At 38.1% G+C, this 17,463-nt stretch overlaps 4 protein-coding genes across 4 annotated transcripts; 3 read left to right on the top strand and 1 right to left on the bottom strand.

Annotated features, from left to right (window-relative positions):
• Positions 1-235: 235 nt before the first annotated feature.
• Positions 236-3,597, top strand: GCK72_002838 (uncharacterized protein; the record flags this gene model as incomplete). Its single annotated transcript, XM_003099633.2, has 6 exons — positions 236-304; positions 355-515; positions 1,932-2,153; positions 2,382-2,563; positions 3,152-3,224; positions 3,417-3,597. The coding sequence occupies 6 exons, from the start codon at positions 236-238 to the stop codon at positions 3,595-3,597; spliced, it is 888 nt and encodes a 295-aa protein (XP_003099681.2).
• Positions 3,598-4,447: 850 nt separating this feature from the next.
• GCK72_002837 (uncharacterized protein) lies at positions 4,448-6,316 on the top strand (the record flags this gene model as incomplete). The annotated part of the gene is made up of 3 exons (XM_003099705.2): positions 4,448-4,486; positions 4,560-5,096; positions 5,924-6,316. The coding sequence occupies 3 exons, from the start codon at positions 4,448-4,450 to the stop codon at positions 6,314-6,316; spliced, it is 969 nt and encodes a 322-aa protein (XP_003099753.2).
• A 219-nt stretch (positions 6,317-6,535) lies between these two features.
• On the top strand, positions 6,536-9,152 carry GCK72_002836 (uncharacterized protein; the record flags this gene model as incomplete). Its single annotated transcript, XM_003099648.2, has 4 exons — positions 6,536-6,810; positions 6,909-7,020; positions 7,688-8,279; positions 9,037-9,152. The coding sequence occupies 4 exons, from the start codon at positions 6,536-6,538 to the stop codon at positions 9,150-9,152; spliced, it is 1,095 nt and encodes a 364-aa protein (XP_003099696.2).
• Positions 9,153-9,440: 288 nt separating this feature from the next.
• Positions 9,441-14,555, bottom strand: GCK72_002835 (uncharacterized protein; the record flags this gene model as incomplete). Its single annotated transcript, XM_053723639.1, has 10 exons — positions 9,441-9,627; positions 9,694-9,938; positions 10,825-10,938; positions 10,990-11,593; positions 12,191-12,328; positions 12,861-13,186; positions 13,238-13,364; positions 13,886-13,967; positions 14,016-14,118; positions 14,451-14,555. The coding sequence occupies 10 exons, from the start codon at positions 14,553-14,555 to the stop codon at positions 9,441-9,443; spliced, it is 2,031 nt and encodes a 676-aa protein (XP_053592284.1).
• Positions 14,556-17,463: the final 2,908 nt, after the last annotated feature.

Genomic DNA, 17,463 nt, shown 5'->3' with positions numbered 1-17,463 from the left:
CAAAATATCCAGACTACGGTAGGCATCGGATTAAAATCTTCTCCACCATCTTAGTCACCTGCCTATTCCCCCTTCTCACCATTATTTAGTCGATTATATTTCTCAACGGACGGAGCAAAAAAAGGGGAGGAGAGTATCAACACAGATTACTGTAACCTGTTATTATCCTCTGCCTCTATTCTTTTTTATTTCCTTTTCTGCGATTTTCTAGGAGAAAAGCATCTAAAATAAAAAAATGTCGTATCACTATCAAATGAGTACTAACAACAATGACTTCTTCGACTCCACCAACTATATTCCTCAGGTTTGTTTTCAGATTTATTGACTTTTTTCTCTCAAAAGTATGATTTACAGATGCAAATGCATCACGGATACCAAGACTTCTATTCCACTGACGCCACGTCATCTATGATGACGTCGGCTGCCACGTCACAGGTACCACAGCCAACGGAGAATAGTGGGATAATGGCGGTACAGAATTCTGGAGGAGGAGGAGGAGTAGGGACAGAGCATGGGTGAGTACTGTAGATTACTGTAGCTGAAGTGAAAACTTTTAGAACTTTTTCGCCAACTTTAACAGTGAGTAACTCCGTCACGAATTGTCCTATCTTGTCAAATTTTATATTTTTGCATAAATGAAATCTAGATTCCAATTTTTGTAGTTGAAACCTTTTTCACACAATGGCTACTGAGAGAGTTTCCGAATGTAGAAATTCACACTCTTTAAAAACACGCATGCTCCCTTCAACACCTCACAACTCTCTGTGCAAAAATTTTTCGAAAAAGTTAATTACTACAAAAATATTAAGCGAGAAATTCCACACATTTCATTAGTTGACCACTTTTCAATAGCTTACCAGGCTTTTGAGATAAACGCAGTCAAAGTCATGCGTAAGAGAAGAGAGACGCAGAGAAGTCAGTCGCTATAGCTTCTCTGCGTCTCTCTTTGCCTAAAAAAGGAGCATAAATATCTCGAAACCTAGAAAAGTTATCAAAAAGTTGTAAACTACAAACGTAAAGATTTGATTTTGATCTACCAAAATATATCAAATTTGAAATGTCAGACCTAAATTCCGTGAATTTTCGAGTAGCCTGTCTTTACAATACTGTATCTTTTTTCGGTGAGGTTATACAAAAAAGTTGTTAACTACAAAAATGTAGCTTTAGTTTTGATCTACAAAATCAACCAGAAAAGTTTAATTTTTCACAATACCGATGTTCAGGACACCCGTTCAAAGTTAACTGATTTTCAGAAAATTCTCGAAATTTGGTGAATTTTTGAAAGTGGTACTGTAAACGCCCACTTGTGGTAGTTTTATTTGAAAATAAGGTATATATGCTAAATTTTACGCAGATTTCAATTCTAACATTATTTTTCATTAAATTTCAGGTGGAAGCTCTCGAATTCTAGCCCAAACTTAAAGCCAAGTGAAAATATAAAGTTTTTCAAAAAATTTTTAAAAAAACTGTAGCATAATGACTCAAAAGCTAAAAAAGTTATCAAAAAAGTATCTACTATAATAATATTAATAATTTAACTAGAAACCCCTACTTTGGACACCGTGACAGGTTCTCAGAGCTAAACATTAATTTTAGAATTATGAAATTTGGAAAAAAAAGCTAGTACTGTACAAAAAATATGATAAAAACGAAAAACTCGCCATTCGAGACGATCGTAAAGACAAAGAATGGGCGAATCTCGTCTTGAGGAGAAACCTTCATGCCCAGAGAGATAGGGATTCAAAAGTGTTTCATTTGAGGAAGCTCTTTTGTGAAGGAGGCTTCTGAGAGGGGACCAAGTGCTTCTGGAAATATGAAAAAAAGATTCTTCCGAGAGAGAAATAGTATAGATATTGAGGAGGGTTAAGAGAGGAGATGACTTACAAAAGAAGAGATATAATTGCACTTGAAGGGTTGCCTCCTGATTTCAGAGGATATGGAGGAGTTGGTTGGAGGCAACATGATTGGAATTCCACGTCATCATGGACAATGGGAAATCAGATGGGAGATCATATGGGAACTGGAACTGTTGGCATCACTGGAACCCAGATTTCTTCACAAAATCATGCCACAAGTCATATCAGAGCCACCGTACAACCTGTTGAGTACAAACCAATGATGACTGCGAGTCACGTCGTTGCTGACACATTTCGGTTGGTTATTAGCAGTCCCACTTACAACTGCGCCCCACCGCAAACGAGAGAATATTGGCGAGAGACGCAGAGTTTTTTCTTCATAAAAATTTACAAAAAACTTTAAAAAAATCTGCGTCGGCGCGAGAAAAAACTCTGCGTCTCTCGCCGATACTCCCTCGTTTGCGGTGGGGCGTAGTTGTGATAAAAATGCTCCAAAACACAAATTACATTAAAAAATAATTCCAGAAGCACGCAACCATGCTATATGAACCCTCCACCTACTAGAATGCTATCAGCAGTCAAAAAACCGCCTGCTACAGTACACCGACCGCTCGCCCGGTCGACACCCAAACCGTTTAGATGTCAAACTTGTGGGAAGGCGTTCTCACAAGCGGCAAATTTAACAGCACACAAGAGGATTCATACAGGTAGAAAGTGCGCTCTGTTGTCTGCGCCTCTGCGCCGCGGGATTTTCTCGATAAAAGTTTTTGAAAATCGTTGAAAATTGACTTATATACTAAATGAACAATGGTGAATCTGAACTTTATTAAATTTTCAAATTTGGATCTTTTGTTTTGGAAATATGAGCTCTAGAAAGTGTTGAAACACAGAATCGAAAACTTCTCAATTTTGCCCTGTATCTCGAAAACTAACTAATCAACCATTGTATATTTTTACATGAAATTGTTGTCAATAATTTTTTTTCTATATTTCAGCCAATTGTAGCAATTTTCATCTAAAAATTGGCGAGAGAATTTTTCAGAATCGCTTTTTTCTGGAGCTCATATTTCCAAAACTAATAATCCAAATTGAAAAATTTAATGAAATTCAGATTTACCATTGTTTAATTAGTATATAAGCCAATTATCAGGAGTTTCCGTATACTACTTTTCGAGAAAAACCCGTTCAAAGATTGCGAGAGAATGGAGAGACACAAACAACGAGACAGTCTCGCTGTCTGCGTATCCTCAATATCCACACTTTTTTCTCTCAAATTTGCCAATGTTTGATTCCAGGTGAAAAACCATTCATGTGCCCAGTCTGCAACCGTCCATTCTCCCAGAGCTCTTCTCTTGTCACCCATCGGAGGTAAGCAACCACCTGTCTCCTCTCCCCCTCTCCTGCCACCCATCTGATCCTAATCCTTAAAAATAGAAGACACTCCTGGTCGTCTAATTGTAGGGTTTCACTAAATACCAATCAAAATATTATGATAGCTTTCCTCTCGGAGAGGGGATTAGCCTCTCCTTTCCCTCTCAAATGCAATCTCTTATTTTCCAGAACCCACACTGGCGAACGACCGTATCCATGTGCTCAATGTGAGAAGGCGTTCACTGACAGCTCGACACTGACGAAACATTTGAGAACACATACTGGACACAAGCCGTATGTTTGTTCGATTTGTATGATGAAGTTCACGCAGAGTGGGAATCTACACAGGCATATGAAGACTCATAAATAGATCTATTTGTAATTTTAATAAATGATTTAAAACTGTTTTTTAGCAGAAAGAATTGAACCGGCCATTTCAATTCAATTGGATGAAAGGTTCTCATATCAAGTACAGTACTATGCAGTAAGATACATGTTCAATTTGGCATTTTTGAAAATGACCAACTTCGAGAGGATGTTAGGGTATCACTAATTGTCCCACAAAGTAAATTATGTATAAACCATATAGAACAAAGGTAGACCTTCATTTTTGTAGTTGACAACTTTTTTGTACGGGTACTCCGTAGAGAGTTATGGTCATTTTAAGGGGAGTGCTCAAAAATCACTCTGTTTTGCACTGAAATGGGACGATTTGAGTGAGAAATTACTTCGTCGATATGCAACTCTCTAGGGAGTGTCCGTACAAAAAAGTTGTCAACTACAAAAATGGAGTTCTGCTCTTGGTCTGTTCGATCGCATAAAAAGCTATTCTGTGGGACAGTTAGTTTTACTATGACACACTCTCAAAGTTAGGCATTTTCAACGGAAAAAGGCAAAATATGATAAATTTGGCCGGTACTGTAGAAGACCCAAAACTGAATACACTTTTGAGCGATACTTTAGGTGACCAGTTTCAACTGTCTCGTGAATCACTCTACAGTAAGCCTCACCCCGGGAGAATTGCATTCCTACCACTGTCAATGACCACTTCATATCACTTCAAAGTTGGGCGGCTCATTTTAAAAACCAGAAAAAAACATGACCCTTCTTACGTGAAACGCTGAAATGTTCCCATTCCCCACTTTCTAATTCCAATAAAAGCCAGCGGTAGATCATAATTGATCAGTTCTTTATTCAAGGGAAACAAGGAAACATCGAAGATGTCCGATGAGGAAGAAGAGGATGTTAACTTCAAAGCAGTGAGTTTTACGCAGCAAATGCGCTTCACCGCACTACCGAATTGAGCGCTTTTCCATCATCTTTTTCTTTCAGGGCGTTGAAATTTCGAGTAGCAAAGCGTCATATACGGTTGTTCGTCTTCTTGGAGAAGGAGGATTCGGTGCAGTGTATCTCGTGAAAGACGCCAAAGATAAGAAGTACGCGATGAAAGTTGAACGGAAACTTGAGAAAAGAAAGCATTCGAAACTGAAAATGGAGATTGCGATTCTGAAATTAGTGGGCACTGGAAAGCATTTCACGAAGATTGTCGATCGGGGAAAGAAGGATAAGGAGGGATTCTTTTTTCTGGTGATGGAGTTGGTCGGGAAGAGTCTGGCAGATTTGAAGCAGGACAGGGTTGAAAAGGCATTCTCGTTTGCAACGGGTCTCGGGGTGGCTAGTCAGTGTTTGGAGGCAGTGGAGGAGTTACACAAGTTTGGATTCATTCATCGAGATCTGAAGCCTCAGAACTATGCGTGTGGGTTGGATGACAAGAAGCATCTCATTTATATTCTGGATTTCGGAATTGCTCGAAAGTATTTGAATACGAAGAATGAATTGAAGACGCCAAGAGAGACTGTGGGATTCAAGGTGAGAATCCGGGAGGAAATGTTATGGCTAGGATTTGGAAATTCCGGGCCGGGCCGACTGAAAAATTTTCCTCGGTCCTACCCGGTCCGATCGGCCCGCCTCCTGTGGCTCCGCGACAATTCGCAACTGCGACATTCCGCAACTGCGACATTTCGCAACTCACGTAGGTTTCGCAACTGCGACACTTCGCAACTGTTCATTTCGCAACTGCGACATTCCGCAACTACGACGTTTCGCAACTGCGACATTTCGCAACTACGACGTTTCGCAACCATAGAACTAGCAATAGGTTGACCTAGTTCTGTCAGAAAAAGGGACAGACAACTTTTTCTTCTATTTAGTTGTTTCCAAATATGTTCCCAAACCTTTTGGTACACTCAACATTTTTAGCTGACCCAAATATGCAAATTCCCAGTAGTTGCGAAACGTCGTGGTTGCGAAATGTCGTAGTTGCGGAATGTCGCAGTTGTGAAATGGCTAGTTGCGAAGTGTCGCAGTTGCGAAACATACGTGAGTTGCGAAATGTCGCAGTTGCGGAATGTCGCAGTTGCGAATTGTCGCGGAGCCCCTCCTGTAGATATTTGAAATGTTTTGAAAAAATTTCATACCACTAGTACGCGTTGATTATGCTAATTAAAGTGATATGTTTTTTCTCCATAAAGCTTTGGAAATTTTCCGAAAATTGCTGGCGAAATGTCCCGGAGCCGAATTTTCGACTATGTTTTTGAATATCGATAAAAACTGAAGCGTACGAGAGAATCGGGCTATTTTTATGAAAATTTCAAAAAAAATTTTGAAAATGTTTTAACTTTCGCTAAATATTCCAGGGAACTGTTCGTTACGCTCCACTCGCCTGCCACAGAAGCACAGAAAACGGACCGAAAGACGACTGCGAAAGCTGGTTTTACCTTCTAATCGATCTCATTCTCGTTGGCGGTCTTCCTTGGAGAAAAGTCACCGATAAAAACGATGTTTTGAAGTTTAAGGAGGAGTGCCGAAAAGAGAAAAGACACACTTTGTATACCGGAATCAAACATACGAATGAACTCAACAAAATTCTCGATTACATTGACTCGAAAGCATATCAAGATCGTGTGGATTATGCATTCATTTACAAGGCACTCTCGGAGGCTTGTAGCTCTGCTGGACTCGACATTGATGCACCGTATGATTGGGAGAGAGACAGGGAGAAGGGGAGCAACGAAAAATCTTCCAAATAAAACATAAAACTCTTTTTGCTTTATTTTTGCGATCGAATAAATTATTTTGTGGATTTTTTTAATTGTTGTCAAGTTTGGCGCATTGTCTGCAAACACCACCACGGCAGTTTGCGTACCACTCCAGTTCCTTTTTAAAAATCAGATTTCAATTCTTTTTCAGGTCAATCATCTTTATTAAGTTTTCGCGTAAAATAACCGATTATATTTTCCAGAATAAAAATGAAGCTACACAAAATAATAAATACTCTCAATAAGATGACAGAAGAGGTGTATATCCCGAGACCACAACGAGGAATTCATCCTCATTTAACAATATCGTACCCACTGGTCGATGGTATCGAAGAAATCGTCGAATCCGTCGCAAATTTGCTGAAAATCGAACAATTAGAACCAGAAGACTTTCCGGAGATTAAAATTTCATCGATGGTTGCGATGATGGCGGTTTTGTTGGAAATGAAAGATAAATTGATACTTTTGGACCTGTTTAAACGGTGGTTCGTGAGTTTTCTTCGATTTTCGCTGAAATTGAATTGAAAATTTCGGTTTTTCTTGCAAAAATCGCAGGAAAATTGCTTAATTTATTATTTTTCAGGGCAATCAACACGAGAATAGATGACAGTTTGTTGGCTGGTGTTGTCCAGTCACTTCGCATTTTCGATATTCATTTTAATGAAGTTTATACGATTCGTGCTGCAATGTACAATGTAGGTGAGAAAGGCGGAACCGGATTTTTTGTGTTTTAATAAAGATTTTACTGTTTTATTTATAAAAATGTGCTGGTAAAATGATTAAGGTTTTTCAGGTAAAAAAAGCTTAAGTCTCAGTGGAACTCCGGGTTACCAGCAGAGATGTGCGGAACTAAAAGTTTCGGAAATCGGAAATATTCCGAATCATTCTTTTCGGAAACTCGATTTTTCAAGTTTTTCAAAGTAAAAATAGAATAAATATGCAGTAAAAACTTAAAATTCTGTAAATTTTGACACATGTGTGACGTTTTGGCCCTGTTTACTGTGGTTTTGGAACCAATTTCTTTCGATTATGCACAGATTCTTTGATTGATCATGAAAATGTTTGAAATTTCGGAACCAAAATTTGTCAGAAAAAAATTCTCGTAAGTTTCCGAAAGTTCGGAAATTTTCAACGGATAACAGTGTCGGAAATTTAGGAATTTCCGATTTCCGTTCCGCACATCCTTGGTTCCAAGCGATTTATTCGAGAAGTTCCGATTTATTGCAATAAATGCGATTAAAATACATTCCAGACAATCACTGAAAGTTCTGCTGTTCTACTGAAAAAACCGTCTGTAAATCAAAGAAAATCTGTTTTCCGCTCAAAATTAAACGAAATTAGTACCAATATTTTCTTTTTCAGTACATCACAAAGCCGTCCGCCTATGAAACGACAATTCTCAAAATCTATCCGGACGGAAAAATCGAAGTTCAACCGAGACGAATCGATGAGAATGAAGTGAAACATCATACTTATGTTCTGAAGAAACTTCGAGAAGTCACTTCACTCGGCCAACCGACTAATTTCAGAACAATGGCTCAATACGATTTCAGCTGTAAATCAAAATATCGTTCAGATCAAATAATGCAACAATTGTCGTATTTCAATACTTCTGGATACAGTATATCCGATGGAAAGAGTTGTTTCGGTAATAGTTTTGGAAAAGTTAGAATTACTGAACCAGAGGAAGAAGAAAAAGGAGAGGAAAGTGAAGAGTCAGAGAAATCTGAAGAATCTGAAGAATCTGATGAATCCGAGAAAGAAGAAGAAGAAGAAGAGAAGAATCCAGTGGAAATACTCTCGGATTATGTAGATAAACCAGTATGGCCACGAAGAATTGAGGGGGAAAATCCATTCGAGAAATTGGAAAAATTGACGATTTGTACTCAGGAGAAAACAAGTATCGACAAGGAGAGATGGCAGCTCAATAGCTCATATCCAGATTTTGGATCGCGTAAGTTTTCTGAAAGTCTGAAAAAGGCCTCTAATTGGAATCTTTCCGAAAATTTTGTCGGACGAACAATTTTCGGATAGTTTTTGAAACATTTTTAGAAATGTCTGCTGAAATTTTCAGAAATTAAGTAGCAAAAGTAGTGATTTTCCTAATTTTCCTGAAATTTTTTCTAATTTTGCACTCAAAAACAAGGTTTCTGGAGGTCTGTCCATGAAATACTTACAGTTTTTTTTTTTGAAAATTCAAGATTTTTGCCTGCAACTAATTTTTTCAGACAGTTTGCTTGACATTTTTTTTCGATTTTTGAGAATTTTCGAAAACTTCGTACCGGAAAATCGAAAAAATAAGTTTTTCCGAAAATCGGAAAAAAGTTTCACGAAAATTGTCTGAAAAAATGAGTTTTTCGGAGGCAAAAATCTTGAATTTCTATGAAGATTTAAAGTATTTCATGGACAGACCCCCAGAAACCTTGTTTTTGAGCACAAAATTAGAAAAAATTTCAGGAAAAATCGCAAAATCACTATTTTCAAAATTGCAGCAAAATTTCCAAATTTTTTCGAACACTTTTTTCGAAAAGTTTATTCCGAAAATTTTTCGACAACCACCAAAAAATGTTTCTCTCACGCTTTTTCTAGAAACATTTTCTAGTAAATTTGAAAAAAATGACTAAAAAACAGTGATTATTTCTCAGTTTTCGTAATGAATACTGGAAAATAATCTCAAAATGTCCAAAACTAATTTCATAATACTTTTTCAGTACCCACAAGCCCCACCAGCTCCAGTACCTGCACCGACTCTTCCGATCCCAATCAGTTATTCTTCGAATTCCCCGAAACTCCGCCCCTTGCGAAATCCATAAAAGTTTATAGTTAATAATTAATTGCACCACATCTCTTTCCACTGCAAATTTTCTCACATTGTTATCCCTCTATTGCCCGATTTGTGTACGCTTCAGAATAGACTTCTCACACTGTTTTTCTCTCCGTCCCAACTAACATTTCTCTCTATAATTATCCTGTTTTATTTGTTATCTGTTGTCATTTTGTTAGTTGTTGATTTTACTGTTTTTTTTTCAATAGAAACGATTCATATATCGATATAGCTTTCAGAAAATTTTAACCCGTGGATACGATAACCCCTTTTAGCAAAAATTGGAAATGATCAGAGGCACTTGGTGCAAATGGCATGTTGTTGTGGAATGTAATCACGGCATGGACAGATTCGAATGATATCTGAAAGTGGCGGAGGACGAGAGGCACAACTGAAGAGAGACGCAGACGATTGGGTGGTACAGTTGAATGGAGCGAGTGGGGAGGCGTCGGCGGAAGTGGATGGACACGAGAATTCGCTGGAATTTTTCAGATGCGCTCTATTGATAACAGTCTCCCTTTCGCAATGGAGCGCGTTTACTTACCGTGTTAGCAGTGGTGACGAATTAATTATCGGGAAATACGAAGGTTCGCACAACAAATTCTGTGAGTGACACGCGATTTCACAGGAATCTTCGGGGTTCACAGTCCGGAATATTTTCATTTGATCTACCGGTGGCCATCGTTTCGAGACTGCAATCTTATCGCAAATCTCTTGTTTTTCGAGTAAAAGAGCAACTCGGAGCAACATTCCAGCTGGGGAGAACTCGAATGGAACGAACGGTTTTGGCTGGAAAAATTTAAAATAAGGTTTTTCGGAGAGGTGCGTGGAGGTCAGGAATGGTCGAAACTTTTCAGATGTTTAACCATTCAATAGAGCAAGTCTAGCTCTACATTTTTGTAGTTGACAATTTTTTTAATATCTTTCGGGGGTTTTGAGATATTAGCCGTTAAAGTTAGGCAAGCGCACTCATTTCCTCATAGGTTACTTGGATTTGAAAACGTGTATCTCGAAATTTGAGGTAGCTATCAAAAAGTTATCAACAAAAGAAATGTAGAAAATTTCAAGTTCTGCATTTTTGTTTGTTGTTGACAGTTTTCGATAGCTAACGTGGGTTTTGAGATATGAGCCGTTAAATAAGACAAGTTTGGCACGAGAGAACGGGAGAGGTAGAAACGCTTACTTGAATTTGAGGACATGTATCTCGAAATCTGAGAGAGCTAGCAAAAAGTTGTTAACTAACAAAACATAGAGAATTTTAAGCTAAATATAATTGTCGTTGAAAGTATTACAAGAACTTTCTTAGTTTTTGAGATATGAGTGATCGAAGTCCGGTAATCACAAGAGAGCAGAGGGGCTATTTTGAACTCCGGTATATCAGAAATGAGGATAGTTATCAAAAACTCGTCAACTAACAGAAAACAGAAAATATCATGCTGATGATTTTTGTTATTGACAACAATTAGCCTTTTCCGCGCAATCTCCCTTCCAAAACTGACAAGAAGTGAGGGCGAGAGAGTGTGGCAGCAAGAGAGACGCAGGAAATTGTCAATCACGCCCACCTCTCTTTGAAGCCCCATATCTCTGTACCCTTAATCCTAATCAAAAAGTGGTCAACACCAAAAATAAAGCTCTAATCTTTTTCTACCCAACCATCCTCAAAAAAGTGACAAACCTTCAACTGAATCGCTCTTTTTATCGCCGCTTCCAACGCCTCCTCATCATCAATGTCGACAGTGATGACGTGTGGCTCACCGATTTTTTCCATGTACGGATTTTGGCTGGTCCACTGAAACAAGAAGGTTGGGTAAGTGCGCTCTACCCGATTTCAAGAGCTCACCTCTCTTAACGTTGGCTTCTCCGCCAAAAATCTATAATTCTTCCTTGACTTTGGCTCCTTAAACTTCGCATTAATAAACACTGCTCCGTGAGCCATTGCCTCCAAAGGGGCGGGGCCTTCCAATGGGAATCCCAACCCGAAGAATATATTCGTTTTATCCAAAAGCGTTGAGATTTCATCAGAATTCAAAAATCCATAATTCTGAACATCATTGAAAATTGAAGATCCGTTATTCTCCCGTCTTTCGAACTCTTTCAAATCCGCTACTGTCGCATAAATGTTCACAAATTTCTTCAGAATTCTGATTGGTTTTTGAGCATTATCCCACATGTACATCTCCTTCCCGTACACCAGAGCAGATGGATATGATCTCTTCTGTTTCTCTTCTGAATTCACGCCTTCTGTATCCACGACGAATCCCAAAAAGGTGTTGTCATCTGAATGCGGGTAGAATGTCCAGTGTTGACGGAGATCCAGACCGTGTCCACCCCATGGATTTCGTTGAGAAATTGGACCGGAGAGGTCTCGTTTGTTTTTCAGGAAATATGACTTGTTGGTGAACTCGGCGTGGGTTCCGAAGGAGTCGAGAAGACGGATTCGGCATCTGAAATAAATATAAAAATTGATGAATCAGTTGGTAGTCAACAGGAAATTAGTCAATTTTAGGAGTCTGTAACTTATTTTAAATTTGTTCAAGTTTAAAAATCTTTTGCCATATCAATAGATCAAGTCTAGCTCTACATTTTTGTAGTTGACAATTTTTTGATAGCTAGCGGGGGTTTTGAGATATGAGCCGTTAAATAAGACAAGTTTGGAACGAGAGAACGGGAGAGGTAGAGACGAAGAGAAGCGCTCCCTTCTCACAGCTTACTGGGATTTGAGGACGTGTATCTCGAAATCTGAGAGAGCTAGCAAAAAGTTGTCAACTAACAAAATATAGAAAATTTCAAGCTCAATATTATTGTATAAAAAGTATTACAAGAACTTTCTTAGTTTTTGAGATACGCGCTTCCAAAGTGGGCAACCATTTCCGCTGTTCAGTTTCTGGAGCACTTCACTTTGAAGCCACAGATCTCAAAAGCTCATTGCGCTATCAAAAAGTTGTCAACTAACAAAATGCGTAAAATTTTATGTATATCATTTTTGTAATTGACAACTTTTTTGCAGCGCCTCTCCCTGAAAAACTATAGCCCTTCCTCACCTATTATTCATCAAAAACTGTCGATGTTGTTGTCTCAAAATGTTCAATCCCATGATATCTGTGAATATGATATCCAACTGCTGACGGGATCCATTGACATATTGACAGGGTCCGCGGCTCATATATTTATGGACGACACTGAAAAAGATAAATTTTTCATTTGAAGTTGAACAAAAGGTAAAGTTTGAGAGCTCTTTTGAAAAAACTTTTGAATAATTGTATTGGTTGTGTAGATCAATTCCAGGGCTACATTTTTGTAGTTGACAACTTTTTAACAACTCTTTTAGTTTTTGAGATATGAGGATTTCCGTAAGGTTACAGAGAGGCACTTCTCTGCGTCTCCCTCCTCCCTCTATCCCTCTCCCTATCTCTCGCTTCTAGAGCTACCATCTTCAAAAGCGCATATCTCAAAACCTAGAAAAGCTATCAAAAAGTTGTCAACTACAAAAATGAACATCTAGATTTGATCTACCGAAAAATATAAAAGTTCAAAAACGGGGACTAAATCGGAGAGAACTACTACATCTCAAAGTTGACTAATTTTTTCTAAATTTCGGAAAAATGGATCAACTTCAACAGTGCATATCTCAAAAATTAAAAGAGCTATCAAAAAATTGTCAACTACAAAAATGTAGCCCTATTCTCGTTCTATACTCTTACAAAAAATTACCTCCTCAAACTATCCTTATCCGTCGAAACCTCCAAATGATGTCCAATAATCGAAAGTGTCGCCAGTAGATCCGACCACTGCAACAACTCCCCAAGTGGTCCTCCATGATCTGATTTCTTCGCCAGTTTCAATGTTTTTTCATTTGCCAGAAAACCAACAAACACCAAAACATTCAATTTCTTCCGATTGTTCATCGAATCCGAGTACTTCTCCATCACTTCATGTGCTCCTTCCTTCCATTTCTTCCATAATCGATTGATTCTTGTCTTCATATAATTTGGAATTGTATCGAATATCGGAAGGAGTCGACGGATGCTAGGACTTATCTGAAAACAAGAAACTCGGTAGAGCGAATTTGCATTCCTTCAATAATTTACCTTCGCCAGACTCTTTTTATGCGTGTTCTTCTCAATAAGTGGACAATAACTCTCAACTTGTGACAGATAATAACGGAATGAGCATTCAGATCCATCCACGTAGTTTTCAGCGTAGCAGTGATGGGTTCTGAAAATTAAAAATGTCGCGTTTAGTGTCTCTTTGTCATCACAGTGTCCGGATGTCTGTTTTTTTTTCGAGAACTCTAGAAAAAAATTCGTCAACTTTGAGATGTAGAAGTTCTCTCCGATTCAGCCCCAGTTTTTGAAATTTTATATTTTTCGGTAGATCAAATTTCGATCTCCATTTTTGCAGTTGACAACTTTTTACAACTCTTCTAGTTTTTGAGATATGGGACTTTGAAGATGATAGTTCTAGAAGCGAGAGGGAGAAGGAGAGACGCAGAGACGCAGAGACGCAGAGAAACGAGCGCGTGCTCTCTGTAACCTTCCGGAAACGGCCATATCTCAAAATCTGGAATTTCTATCAAAAAGTTGTCAACTACTAAAACATAAAACTGGATTTGCTCTATTTAACTAATATAAATTTATAAAAATTAGACAATTTCTGACACCCCAATGAGCTCTTATATTTGACTCTTTTTCTCATTTTTTCCAGATGTCAACTCTAGAAAAACCTGAAAAACTCACTTCCACCCATTCCTTATCCACCTCATCTTACTCTCACACTCCGGATAGTCTCTCGTCATATTTGGCGGAAAATTTGAGCATTCTGAAAAATAACTTTATATGATTATTCTCCAAATTCTCTGTGATCTACCATCTTCCGAAAATTTCTTGAAATCCACGTGGATCGTCTCCGGCGGTTCCGACACCTCCATCGTTTGATATCCACCATTATTTTCTTCGGAGTCGTCGGAATACTGTAAAAAAGATAAAATTCAGGCTGGTGGCCTAGAAAACGCAAAAACTCTGCCACTGTTTTTAATTACCTCTTCTTGAAAGTGACCTATATTAAACAACGAGAACAACCAAAAGAAAACGAGAAAATGCATGTTTTGTCAAAAAATGTGAACAAATATTTGTTTGAATCCACGAAATTTTTTTTGTTTCATGTGGATTCGAAATTGAACAAAAATCCACGTGAAAGTTCAAACTGCAAATGAGCTCCTTTGAAAACAGTTGGTTGTTTCAAAGTTTAGCGTTAGAGCGCATTTACAATGTCATGTAAAAGTTAATTTCAATAAAAAATTACCCTGCTCCGCGACTCATTTGCAATTGTGAAATAGAAGAATCCTAGCGGAGTGAAGAACGCGGAGAATATGAATAGAAGTGCCAAGACTCTGCGACGACGTCGCATTCAAAGTTCATGGGCCTGCAAAAATTTAGTTTTTTTTATGGTATGGGAAACGGGAAGAATAAGATTTCAAAAAAAGAGTGAAAATGTATCAGCTTTGAAGACTTCTAACGGCTTCAAAAACTGGTCAATTTTGAAAATTCAAAATAAATTGAATAGGAAAAGTCTTTTTCTTCATTTTTGTAGTTGACAACTTTTTTCTACCTCTTCTAGGTTTCGAGATACACGCGTCTTAAGACATGAACCTCGAGGAGCGAGAGAGAGAGGGCGCAGAGAAGCTAGAGCACCATGCTTCCAATCTTCGAGGCCTCCTATCTCAAAACCTGTGAAAGCTATCAAAAAGTTGTCAACTGCAAAAATGTAGAACTAGGTTTGATCTACCTAAAAAATTAAAATTCAAAGATTTCGGTCAAAATCTCAATTTACAACGTTTCTTCAAAGTTGACCAAGTTTCAGTTGAAAAACAAATAGAATTAGTAAAAAAAAACCTAAAAAGGAAGTCTTGTGAATCGAAGAACACAAATTTTTTTGGGGATGAGGAAAAAGGGTGGATGAAATGTAATTCCCAGAGGTATGTGAGGAGACATAGAGAGAGGAAAAAAGTGTTTGCATTAGGAATTGTTCCTCCTTTCTATTCGCTTTGGCTCCTCAAATGTTTACTTTTTCACGGAGAAATGAACAACAATTTCACCTTTGTGTATACTAAATGGTCAATTCATAGTGACCCTTCCCATAGTACTTTTATGAGTCATTGAGAGTTAGTGAGCGGTGATGACGAGCCGAGAAAAGGGAAAATTAGGGTACACATATATCATCTCAACAGCTCGTCTAGGCTGTCGTCGATGGCCGCGCGGTGAACGCGTTTGCTCGGCGCGTAGGCGACCATGGTTCGGTTTTGTCACCCATCACATTTATTTTATTATTAAAAAACTTTTTTTTAATTCTCAATAAATTTTGGCAACAAATAAGAAAAAATGACTCATGATTTCCACAAGGAACAAAAGCTAATGTTTCCCAAAACAATTCGGGAAAAGTATAGAAAAATGTTTTTTAATTTCTCATCTCGTAAGTTATTGTAAAAAGTGGAGAACAGAGAAAGAGAGAGGAGAGAAGAGCAGCTGACAACTGACATTTTGATTTATTATCCGGAGAAGAAGTTCTCGAGGGACAAATGTTTGGATGGAGAGAGAGAGGAGGAAGATGAGATGAATGGATTATCAGAACTTTGAAAGATTAGCATATTTTGACGTTTTAGATTATATCTTTTCAAGGAAAATGTTAAGTTTCCGATTATCTGGCGCGCATTGGGAGGAGTAAATTAACAAAGCATAATCTCAAAAGCCGAAAATGTCGTGTTTTATCACAGTCCTTCTTCCTTCTTCACCATGCGGAAGTTTGGCGCAGCCGGTTGTGTTTTGCCGCAGTGAGCGTCGAGTCGAAGGTTCGACTCCTCCAAAGATTTTTATTATTTTTTCTTTTCCCTAAACTTCACTCTACTCTGCTCCAAAATTCAGACAAACGAACCAGAAACCCCTCTTGCAGAATTAATTTAGCGTGAGAAAGGGAGCGAACAAAAGAAATGAGCAAAAAAAGAAGAGGAGAGGAAGTCCATTAGTGTTTATTTAACTTGGTTAGGAGGTTATTTTAAGTGGTGAAGAGAGATAAAAATAGAAATAAAATGAGGGACAGTTGTAATTAGGTGAGTGGATTCGGAAGTTCAGTCAAGGAATCGGGCATTTGATGGTGTTCAAACAGGGAGCTCACTGAGAAAACACGCTTAATCAGGTTTTTTGTTGGTGAAATCATAACTTTGTTTCGAAAAAAAGAGTGTTCCGTTCTCATGGAAACGTCCAGCAGCGTCCAAAGCAGCTGTTCAGAATATATTTCAGATTATGATACTTCAGAAGAAACTTTCATCATTGGAACATACACTAAAAATCGTTCTAAACACTACGATTCCCGTTCTCCTGACTCAAAAGGAGTTTCCGTGGAAGATTTTTTGACCGTGTAGTTCTCTCGGACTAGATTTCTGTTTAATTCCTCGTTTTCTCACGTTTTCTAACAAATATTCATGGTTTCATCTTTTTATAAAAAAAATATATAACCTGACACGAACACGAAATTTTGTTTAATAGAGGAAGGAAACTATGGATTAAGCAAAAAAGTCTCGTCCGAGAGGACTCCACGGCCGCATGGAAAAACTCTTCCATCTAGGCTCATTTTGAGTGTTCAGCATTTGGGTCAATAATAAAAGTTTCTTACTGAAATATCGAAATCTGCAATAAAACTTCAGTCCTCCTTTAATGACCAATTTTGCAATTTTCTCAAATTTTCATAATTTGAAATTTGTGACAAGCCAGTACCAAATCTCTATAAACCTTTTCAACGCCGTCGGCAGCCGATCACCCGAACAAAGTAAAGTAATGCTAAAAAGTGACTCTCTTTCCTCTGCTCGTATTTCTTAAAAGCTTCCTCTTCTCTTCCTTCTTTTCTTAGTCTCACACAGAGAGAGTGACAACTACTAACCGGGAAGCTAATTATAAAAAAAAAGAAAAAGAAAGGCATTTCTTTTGCTCTCTGAGCAAGAAAGCTTCTGTTTATATCTCTATTTCTCTCCTCTCAAAATTTCTTCGTTTCTATGGAAATATAAAATGAAATGTGACGGAGAAGAAGAAGATGGAGAATACATAAGTCGTAAAATCTCAGAGGGGGAAATGGGAGTGACGAGAGAAAATAAATGTATGAGTGAGTGTGGGAGGAGGACGAGAAGAGAGCGCACTCCGTCGGTTAATCCGTTCTTTTTCGGAAATGAATCTTTTATTTTTAGAATCCTCGCCAGAAATAATCCCTAGAGAGATTGAGCCATCCAGATTTGGGTCGTTTCGAAACGGCCTTGCGTTGAGGTTTTTGG

Source organism: Caenorhabditis remanei, chromosome I (assembly GCF_010183535.1).
Source record: "Caenorhabditis remanei strain PX506 chromosome I, whole genome shotgun sequence".
NCBI classification, from domain to species: Eukaryota; Metazoa; Nematoda; class Chromadorea; order Rhabditida; family Rhabditidae; genus Caenorhabditis; species Caenorhabditis remanei.
This window is presented reverse-complemented; position numbering and strand designations above follow the sequence as displayed.